General features: G+C 41.1%; 1 protein-coding gene across 1 annotated transcript; it reads left to right on the top strand.

Annotated features, from left to right (window-relative positions):
• The first annotated feature begins 366 nt into the window (after positions 1 to 366).
• Positions 367 to 9,540, top strand: LOC124009989 (retinoid isomerohydrolase). Its single transcript, XM_046322280.1, has 13 exons — positions 367 to 497; positions 930 to 1,012; positions 2,728 to 2,878; positions 2,982 to 3,089; positions 4,648 to 4,789; positions 5,013 to 5,160; positions 5,354 to 5,435; positions 5,596 to 5,728; positions 5,917 to 6,068; positions 6,305 to 6,434; positions 7,979 to 8,188; positions 8,371 to 8,482; positions 8,914 to 9,540. Exons 1-13 carry the CDS (start codon positions 487 to 489, stop codon positions 9,057 to 9,059), a joined length of 1,608 nt encoding a protein of 535 aa, XP_046178236.1. The 5' UTR covers positions 367 to 486; the 3' UTR covers positions 9,060 to 9,540.
• Positions 9,541 to 10,881: the final 1,341 nt, after the last annotated feature.

A 10,881-nucleotide genomic window follows, 5' to 3' on the forward strand; every position in this document is an offset into this window, starting at 1 on the left:
AGCAGGAGGGTAAGGTAAATCTATCCCAGTTACAAAATGTAATCTACAGGAAAGTAGAAAATAACATAATACATTAATTTAGTGAAATGCCATGAAATGTATCTATCTATAGGCTCTCCCTGCTACTGTGGTTTGGTAAATATATACATGATTGAACAATCATCTTATGTTATTGCAACACATTTTCCAGGCAAACACAGGCCTATTGATTTTGTGAAATATTCAGGCAAAATAAATCCGGTTTTAGAGGGCCACCATTGTGCAACCAAGCTAAGGATATTGGTACAATGGCATTCTTTCTCAGGATGCAACCTGATTGGTCAAGAGAAAGGTTAAAGCCACTCAGGGTCGAGAAAGAGAGAGGGGCTCGATGTATAAAGACGCTAAACCCACTGGGAGCGCCAAGACTTCCAGTTCAGAAGTGATCTGAAGACACCTGTATGTGAGTGAGTGTGTGTCTCTGTGCTCCCACAACAAGGAGGAACCATGGTCAGCCGGTGAGTGATGGTTCATTTATTTAAGTCTGAATTCATGTCTGAACTCTCACGCTGTCAAGGGTCAACCATAGGGATAAAGTGGAAAATGTCAACTTTGAAAAATCTAACATATTTCATGCAAGTAGACCAATATTATTTGGAATAATGTGGGTTGCTTTACTCAATAAAGAGAAAATATGTATGAATGTATGCATTTTCAATTATGTTTGAGAAATTCCTCCTTACTAATTCCCGAAGAGCTACACTCCTGTAGGTTTTCACTTGAACCCTAATCTAGTGTACCTGATTCTAATAACTATCTGGTTGATTACCTGAACAAGTAAGTTACAACTGGGGTTGGATTGAAAACCTACAGAAGGGTAGCTCTTCAGGAACAGGGTTGGAGAGCACCTGGGCTTCAGTTACTTACATTTTCTTTCTTCACAAAACCAGATTTGAGCACCCTGCTGGTGGCTACAAGAAGATCTTTGAGACAGTTGAGGAGTTATCAGAGCCTGTCCCTGCAACAGTTACAGGTATGTTAACTACATATTTATTTGGTCATATGAAGCAGGTTATGTTAATTAATTTTACTACACTACATGACCAAAGTATGTGGACACCTGCTCATCGAACATCTCATTACAAAATCATGGGCATTCATATGGATTTGGTCAGCACTTTGCTGCTATAACAGCCTCCAATCTTCTGGGAAGGCTTTCCACTAGATGTTGGAACATTGCTCTGGGGTCTTGCTTCCATTCAGCCACAAGAGCATTAGTGTAGTTGGGCACTGATTTTGGGGGCAATAAGGCTTGGCTCGCAGTCGGTGTTCTAATTCATCCCAAAGGTGTTCTATTGGGTTGAGGTCAGGGCTCTGTGCAGGCCAGTCAAGTTCTTCCACACCAATCTCGACAAACCATTTCTGTATGGACCTCGCTTTGTGCACAGGGGCATTGTCATGCTGAAACAGGAAAGGGCCTTCCGCAAACTGTTGCCACAAAGTTGGAAGCACAGAATTGTCTAGAATGTCATTGTATGCTGTAGCCAGTGGTGTAAAGTACTTAAGTATAAACTCCCAGTAATTTACTTGATACTTAAGGACATTTTAGCAATTACATTTACTTTTGATAGTTAAGAATATTTAAAGCCAAATACCTTTAGACTATTACTCAAGTAGTATTTTACTGGGTGAATTTCACTTTTACTTGAGTCATTTTCTATTCAATTTTCTATTAAGGTATCTTTACTTTTACTCAAGTATGACAGCTTGATACTTTTTTCACCACTGGCTGTAGCATTAAGATTTCCCATCACTGGAACTAAAGGGCCTAGCCCAATCCATGAAAAACAGCCCCAGACCATTCATCATCCACCAAACGTTACAGTTGCCACTATGCATTTGGGCAGGTAGTGTTCTTCTGGCATCTGCCAAACCCAGATTAGTCCGCCGGACTGCCAGATGGTGAAGCGTGATTCATCACTCCAAATAATGCATTTCCACTGCTCCAGTGTCCAATTGCGGCGAGGTTTACACCACTCCAGCCAACGTTTGGCATTGCGCATGTTGTTTTTAGGCTTGTGTGTGGCTGATTTGCCCTGGAAACCCATTTCGAGAATCTCCCGACGAACAGTTATTCTGCTGATGTTGCTTTCAGAGTCAGTTTGGAACTCGGTAGTGAATGTTGTAACCGAGGACAGACGCGCTTCACTTGGCGGTCCCGTTTGTTGAGCTTGTGCGTTCTACCACTTCGCAGCTGAGCTGTTGTTGCTCCTAGACGTTTCCACTTCACAATAACAGCACTTACAGTTGACCAGGGCAAAAATGTTGCTAACTGACTTGTTGGAAAAGTGGCATCCTATGACAGTGCCACGTTGAAAGTCACTGAGCTCTTCAGTAAGGCCATTCTACTGCCAATGTTTGTCTGTGGAGATTGCATGGCGGTGTGCCTGATTTTATACACCTGTCAGCAACAGGTGCAGCTAAAATAGCCAAATCCACTTGCTTAAAGGGATATCCACATACCTTTGTATATATAGTGTAGATTTCTGGTACATTCAATCCTAAAAATCCACCATCCTAAAATGAGAACACAAATAAATCACTGCCATCTTGGAAATTCACGTGAAAACAGTACTGTATCTATGAGAAACATCCCCTAATATACCTGTTACCTGCTCTAGATACAATCACATTGAACAGTTCCTTGATCAATTGTTTGACAAACGCTCTTTTCTCTCACATCTACAGGTAGGATTCCTTCATTTCTGAAGGGAAGTCTTCTTCGTCTGGGCCCTGGCCTGTTTGAGGTTGGAGATGAGCCTTTCTACCACCTCTTCGATGGCCAGGCCCTCATGCACAAATTTGACTTCAAAAATGGCCAAGTCACCTACTTCAACAAGTATGAATGGATGAATAATATCTGTTAGAGATCAGTGGTTACATTGCATTTGAGTCTAATTAACCTAATGGATTTGATACCCATCTCTATCTTTATCCTTTAGGTATGTTAAAACAGATGCCTATGTGCGAGCCATTACAGAAAAGCGTGTGGTGATCACTGAATTTGGCACCTTCGCCTACCCAGATCCCTGCAAAAACATCTTCTCCAGGTTGGTAGCTAACCTCATCAGATGAATAACATAGCTGCAGGTTGGCATTCATTGGGATGACACATGTACCGGAGGCAGATCTGTAGGGTAGTCAATCGCTGGCAAAGCCACAAAGTCATACAATGTGATTTTAAACCTAAGCCTAACCACACTGCTAATCATATGCCTAACCCTAACCTTAAATTAAGACCAAAGTTTTTTTAACAGTATATAGGCAATTTGACAATGCAGCTGTCCTATCTAGTGGAAATTTCTCAGCCCTTCCTCCAGGACAATATTCATCCCAATAAACATCAACCTGCAACATATTATTTTAGTTTATTTAACTTGACAAGTCAGTTAAGAACAAATTCTTATTCACAATGACGGCCTAAGAATAGTGGGTTAACTGCCTTGGTCAGGGGCAGAAATACATATTTTTACCTTGTCAACTTGGGGATTCAATCTAGCAACCTTTCGGTTATTGGCTCAACGCTCTAACCGCTAGGCTACCTGCCACCCCATATCCTGTAAATGGTTATATTTGCTTGCCATATAATGCCTTCAGAAGTATTCATACCCCTTGACTTATTCCACATTTTGTTGTTACAGCCTGAATTCAAAATGTATTAATATTACATGTATATTTTTCCACCCATATACACACAATACCCCCCCATACTGACAAAGTGAAAACACTTTTCGAAATTTTGCCAAGTTTATTGAAAATGAAATAGAGAAATATCTCATTTACATAAGTATTCACACCCCTGAGTCAATACATGTTAGAATCACCTGTAGCAGCAATTACAACTGTGAGTCTTTCTGGGTAAGTTTCTAAGAGCTTTGCTCACCTGGATTGTACAATATTTGCACATGATTATTTTTGAATTCTTCAAGCTCTGTCAAGTTTGTTGTTTATAATTGCTAGACAGACATTTTCAAGTCTTGCCAAAAATATTTCAGCCATTAAACTCTGTAACTGATTTATTGATGCACCATCCAATGTATAAGCAATGTCTGTTTTTTATTTACATTTTTATTCTACCAATAGGGGCCCTTCTTTGCGAGGCATTGGAAAACCTCCCTGGTCTTTGTGGTTGAATCGGTGTATGAAATTAAATTCTTGACTCAAGGACCTTACAGATAATTGTATTTGAGGGGTACAGATATGATGTAGTCATTAAAAAATAATGTTAAACACTATTATTACACACAGAGTGAGTCCACGCAATACATTATATGACTTGTTCAGCACATTTTTACTCCTGAACTTATTTAGGCTTGACATACAAATGGGTTAAATACTTATTGACTCAAGACATTTCAGCTTTACATTTTTGGGTATTATGGGGTATTGTGTGTCAGTGACACAAAATCTAAATGTCAGACATTTTGAATTCAGGCTGTAACACAACAAAATGTGGATAAGTCAAGGGGGTGAATACTTTCTGAAGGCACTGTATATCTGATCCTTCATATCAATCATTGTGTATATTTTGACTGCCGTTGCCTTGATTGTCGTTTTAATGATGACTGTTGGATCCATTTCTAAACTGGTGTGTGTTTCTCTGTGCAGGTTTTTCACTTACTTCAAGGGTGTTGAGGTGACAGACAATTGTCTGGTGAACGTTTACCCCATTGGTGAAGATTACTACGCCGTCACAGAAACCAATTACATCACTAAAGTCAACACTGACACGCTGGATACACTGAAGAAGGTATGACTCTCCACTTTTCCCCCTGGCTGAAATTCCACCCCCCTTCATTACAGTATTCACAATATACTGTACCAGAAACCACAGTGTATGCCTATATCCTTTGGCCTGATTCAACAGACTCAAAACAGAACAAAATGGAAGTCTCACTTCTCATTAATAGTTATAACACATGCATAATGTATAACATAATAATGAATAACACTATGACTTCACTTCTCCTCAGGTGGACTTGTGCAACTACGTCAACATCAATGGAGTGACAGCCCACCCACACATTGAGAAAGACGGAACAGTGTTCAACATCGGAAACTGCATGGGGAAAGGAGCATCACTGGCCTACAACGTTGTCAGAATCCCACCCACTCAGAAAGGTTGGGCTTGTGTCCAAATTGATTCAAGGAAAATAAAATGAAAGATATTCATTCAGAATTAATGCACGTGTTCCAACTATTAAACTAGAAAATGTAGGTAACATGTACTTAACTTGTTCTGGATAGGATAACATGTTATAGTAAGGCACTCTGAAGGCTTCTGCCCTGATTGCATCTTGTGTTCTCTCCTCAGACAAGTCAGACCCCATTGAAAAGTCCAAGGTTGTGGTGCAGTTCCCCAGTGCCGAGAGGTTCAAGCCCTCCTATGTGCACAGGTGGGTCATAATAACAAATCCATCATGTTCATAGTTGAACTTGAGGTCCCCAAAACAGCAAGGAGTCAATCATGGACATGCCTCCTTCTGTGTTATTTGACTAGACCATATAACAACTTACAATGCATGCCAACTTAAATGGTCTACATATCACCCTTAGCTTTGGCATGTCGGAGAACTACTTTGTCTTTGTGGAGACCCCTGTGAAAATCAACCTGTTGAAGTTCCTCAGTGCCTGGAGCATCCGAGGCTCCAACTACATGGACTGCTTCGAGTCCAACGAGGTTCTCGGGGTAAGGAGGCAAACACTCAGTAGATTTTAGTTTAAAGTGACACATTTCTATACAGGACAATTATGTACAGTAACATAATACCTAGTCTCGACACCCAGAACCAAATCACACGTGTGCAGTCACAACAGACATAAGCATAACAGACATTATTGTCAAACCTAATAAACTTTTTAACATACATTTCACAGACATTGTTCCACATCGCCAGAAAGGACATTGGAGGAGGACAAGGAGAATACATTGACCATAAGTTCAGGGCCGCTCCCATCAACCTGTTCCATCACATCAACACTTATGAGGACAATGGTTTCATCGTGGCTGATGTGTGTACATGGAAAGGGTAATGGAACAGCTAAAAATGGTCTCTCTCATAAGATGGCAATGTCAATACAGTGGCAGATGTAAGTGACTGGATCAATTGTGGACTGAGGGATCTCAGGGGTGGCATTTATTTGAAGTGATTTGCCTTAGCAATGTCCTTTTTCAGAGTAATTGATTAATGAATCCTAGCCCTTGGTCTTTAAACACGGTCTGTTTAAAGGATTAGGAAACTCATTCTCATTCGTTTCCTGGTAGGTTTGAGTTTGTGTATAACTACCTTTGGCTGGCCAACCTGCGCTCCAACTGGGAGGAGGTGAAGAAGGCAGCCATGATGGCACCTCAGCCAGAGGTCAGGAGATACGTCATCCCACTGGACATCCACAGGGTAAGTCATTTCCTTCTCTTTAAAAATCTTTTTTTTTACTTTACATTTCATCTACAAATGATTTCTTAATTTTTGGACAATAAAGTGCATTATGTGTTACCTTGTATTTATTTTATTTTGGATCGCAGCGTGTTCAGTGCCCTCAGAAAGTATTCAGACCCGTTGACTTTTTCCACATTTTGTTACGTTACATACTTATTCTAAAATTGATAATATCATTTTTTCCCCCTCATCAAACCTACACACAATAACCCATAATGACAAAGCTAAAACTGTTTTTTAGAAATGTATTAAAAATACAAAACTGAAATATCACATTAAATTCAAATACCCTTTAATCAGTACTTTGATAAAGCACCTTTGGCAGCGATTACAGCCTTGAGGCTTCTTGGGTATGATGCTACAAGCTTGGCACACCTGTATTTGGGGAGTTTCTTCCATTCTTCTCTGCAGATCCTCTCAAGATCTGTCAGGTTGGATGGGGAGTGTCTCTGCACAGCTATTTTCAGGTCTCTCCAGAAATGTTTGATCAGGTTCAAGTCCGGGCTCTGGCTGGGCCACTCAAGGACATTCAGAGACTTGTCCCGAAGCCACTCCAGCGTTGTCTTGGCTGTGTGCTTAGGGTCATTGTCCTGGTGGAAGGTGAACCTTCACCCCAGTCTGAGTTCCTAACCTGCTCCAGAGTGCTTTTCATGAATGATCTCTCTGTACATTGCTCTGTTCATCTTTCCCTCGATACTGACTAGTCTCCCAGTCCCTGCCGTTGAAAAACATCCCCACAGCATGATGCTGCCACCACCATGCTTCTTCACAGGGATGGTCCCAGGTTTCCTTCAGACGTGACGCTTGGCATTCAGGCAAAAGAGTTCAATCTTGGTTTCATCAGACCAGAGAATCTTGTCTACGAGTCTTTAGGTGCCTTTTGGCAAACTCCAAACGGGCTGTCATGTGGCTTCCGTCCGGCCACTACCATAAAGGCCTGATTGGTGGAGTGCTGCAGCGATGGTTGTCCTTCTGGAAGTTTATCCCATCTCCACAGGGGAACTCTGGAGCTCTGTCAGAGTGACCATCGGGTTCTTGGTCACCTCCCTGCCCACGGCCCTTCTCCTCCAATTGCTCAGTTTGGCCGTGCGGCCAGCTCTAGGAAGAGTCTTGGTGGTTTCAAACTTCTTCCATTTAAGAATGATGGTGGACACTGTGTTCTTGGAGACCTTCAATGCTGCAAATATTTTTAGGTACCCTTTTTGGTACCTAAGCTCAATTTCGAGTCTCATAGCAAAGGGTCTGAATTCTTATGTAAATATTATATTTCTCTTTAAAAAAAATCTTAATTTGCAAACATTTCTAAATACCTGTTTTCACTTTGTCATTATGGGATATTGTGTGAAGATTGATGAGGAAAAAAATACATTTAATTCATTTTAGAATAAGGCTGTAATGTAACGAAATGTGGAAAAAGTCAACAGGTCTGAATACTTTTCGAATGCACTGTATATCTGCCCTAACTTATTCAAACTTTCTTTCATACTGATTGTGTGTTTCAGGAGGAGCAGGGAAAGAACCTGATATGCCTGCCGTACACCACGGCCACAGCAGTGATGCGTACTGACGGGACCATCTGGCTGGAGCCTGAGGTGCTGTTCTCTGGTCCCCGCCAAGCCTTTGAGTTTCCTCAGATCAACTATGAGAAGCACGGTGGGAAGAACTACTCATATGCCTATGCCCTGGGCCTCAACCACTTCATTCCTGACAGGGTGAGTAGTCTTGTTGTTTGCCACAAATCTATCTTCAAACTCTGAGAAGTGAATGGCAGAGGTCATAGCATGTTACGTGAGTGGCCATGAGTTTCTTTCTATATGTGGTTGTATATCATCAAGTTGAATGTGAAGACCAAGATGTGTATGTTAGACCTTGAGGAATCTCTATGCGGCTGTAGATCATCAAGCTGAACGTGAAGACCAAGGAGACCTGGGTGTGGCAGGAGCCGGACTCCTACCCCTCAGAGCCTCTCTTTGTTCAGACCCCCGATGGCGTGGATGAGGATGATGGTATGTACAGTATTGTACTGTACTCTTAGTGTACTATACTGTCACTGTTACAGACATGGTACAGGGCAAACACTGATACATGGTATTGTGTTTGTGTTAGTGTTTAGAAGAGAGTTTAAGAGACATTGGGCTCTATTCAATCCGCAATATAAATTGAGGTCATTTGCAATTGAGATGACATATGCAGTGTTTATCGCGAATGCAGTCTCCTCTAAAGCAGGAATATTGCCTTTAAATTTCAATCACGCTGTAAAACTGAACTTCCGCAATGCGGATTAATTAGAGCCCTTTAGCTATTTATCCAGGGACAAGGTACTTACATTTAGTAGAAAAATGTACTCAGCATAATTCATAAAAAGATGGGTTACAGTTACAATGTGTTGGGCACTGTGTTTTTCTAACAAACCGTGTGTTTTTCCAATGACCCACAGGAGTTCTGTTGACCGTTGTAGTATCCCCCGGGGCCCAGAAGTCAGGGTACATGCTGATCCTCAACGCCAAGGACATGTCGGAGATCGCCAGGGCAGAGGTGGAATGCCCTATACCCGTCACCTTCCACGGAATGTACAAGAAATAACATTTCAATAATCCTGCAGGCACAAAGAGTAGTAGTCACCATTCCAGGGTATTCATACTAAGCATCACATTTCCCTCAGCAATAGAACAAATAAATAAACAATGACAAAATATAGGCTACAAATAACTTGGCTTGTTGTGTCAGCAAAAACGAGGCAAGTATCTGATCATCTTCCATCATGATTTAAGTCATTTAATTTTCTGCCACCTACGATTCACTATGGTTGGGCGTCCATTTTGATGAAAATGTAACATTTCGTGGTATGAATGGAACCTGCTGGTATCAGGGCATAAGTAGGTTTCCTACAATTATTTCTCAGTGAGCCCACAGCATAACATCATCAGCGGCCTCTCAGTCACGACACCCTGATTGGTTATTACAATTGTTGTGTCAGTGCTGGAAATCAATGAGTTTGTTCACAGTACCATGTCTCTTGAGTACTTCAGGGTTGGAATAATTAAAATATAATCAAAATACTGGCCTTTTATTGTATGTCTGTTATTTTGGGAAAGAAAGTTGAATGTTGTGTGTAACTAATAATTTGACTATTCTATAGTGTATAAAAAATCAAAATAAATCCTAGATGTACACGTAGTACAGGTTTATATACATGAAATAACTAGTCCCAAAGGACAACAATAAAGTCCATCTGCTCCATGTCATCTGTATAGCGGTTGTTTTGGAGGAGTCGAAGTTGGAACTGCATTAGAGTTGTCAAATCCACAAATGGCTCACAAAGCGGACATTGCCATTGGCTGCACAGAGGCACAATTAAAATAAATCCCATGCAGCATTGTTTGCAAGTTTGAACACTGGAATGTGAGATGTGATCTACACCTCCATTAGGATGATAGAAACTCTAATTAGTGTAATGATTTTTACATGTATTTCTATACAGCCTACACTTTCTCCTTCTGAACTTCTAACAGGAGTGGGACAGTGTGGCTTTGTGGCAATGTTCTCAAGAGCAGCTGCTCACCGATTTGAAGGGTCCAACAGCTCCACCTCTGACACAGCCAAAATACCCGCTATGTCGGTGTCTGCTAATGCTGGTTAACTCTTGATCTGATTGAATCCAGGAGAAAGTCCCTCCGCTCCATGTTAATCAGTGGCGGTCGGTGCCGTTTAAGATGAGGGAGGATTTTTATGAGCATGGCCTTATTTCTATTACAGCATATTGAATGACTATCATTCTTATTCCATTCACCCAGCTCAATGTAACATAGGGTTAGGTTACTACATGATACTCACATTTTCCCTATATCCATCATGAGGTTGCTTCAACCTAGTTTACAATGTAGGTGCACAGGTCGAGAGAAAAATGTAAGAAATCAAGATGACACATTTAATACCGCCTTGCACGCTCTTGCCTGCATCTCTATCTGATCTAGGGTGTAATCATTAGTCTAACAGTTGCAAACAAGAGTATCTATTGGACATTTTCAGGTATGTTTATCCCCGTTCCGTTTGCTTCCGTTTAAGAAATGGCTGAATGAATACACCCCTGATCACACTCAAACACAGTTCATGTTCATAGTGGACACATACAAACAGTATTATCACTTTTCTTGATGTACAGTATAATTCCTTCTCGCATCTACACTCTCCTCCTTTCACCTTCACTTGTGGACTTTAGTGCACAGCACATCAGCTGTCTTGTGACCAGGCAAAATAACTTTTCAAGCCAAACCTTCATATATAACCACCAACTGCTATACAAGGCCTACATAATTGTCAACATATTAGCTGACAACATAGTCAACATAGCTACTAGAACTAACGGGTTAGTAAACCCGCTACAATCATGCAGTACATTGTAGTC

The sequence above is a fragment of the Oncorhynchus gorbuscha genome, linkage group LG22, assembly GCF_021184085.1.
Source record: "Oncorhynchus gorbuscha isolate QuinsamMale2020 ecotype Even-year linkage group LG22, OgorEven_v1.0, whole genome shotgun sequence".
NCBI lineage: Eukaryota > Metazoa > Chordata > Actinopteri > Salmoniformes > Salmonidae > Oncorhynchus > Oncorhynchus gorbuscha.

What these genes read in the sequence shown, in the direction of transcription:
- LOC124009989 (XM_046322280.1), top strand. An exon ending in TGTCCCTGCAACAGTTACAG is followed by an intron (nt 1,013 to 2,727) that starts GTATGTTAACTA and finishes TCACATCTACAG; the next exon opens with GTAGGATTCCTTCATTTCTG. An exon ending in CGCTGGATACACTGAAGAAG is followed by an intron (nt 4,790 to 5,012) that starts GTATGACTCTCC and finishes ACTTCTCCTCAG; the next exon opens with GTGGACTTGTGCAACTACGT.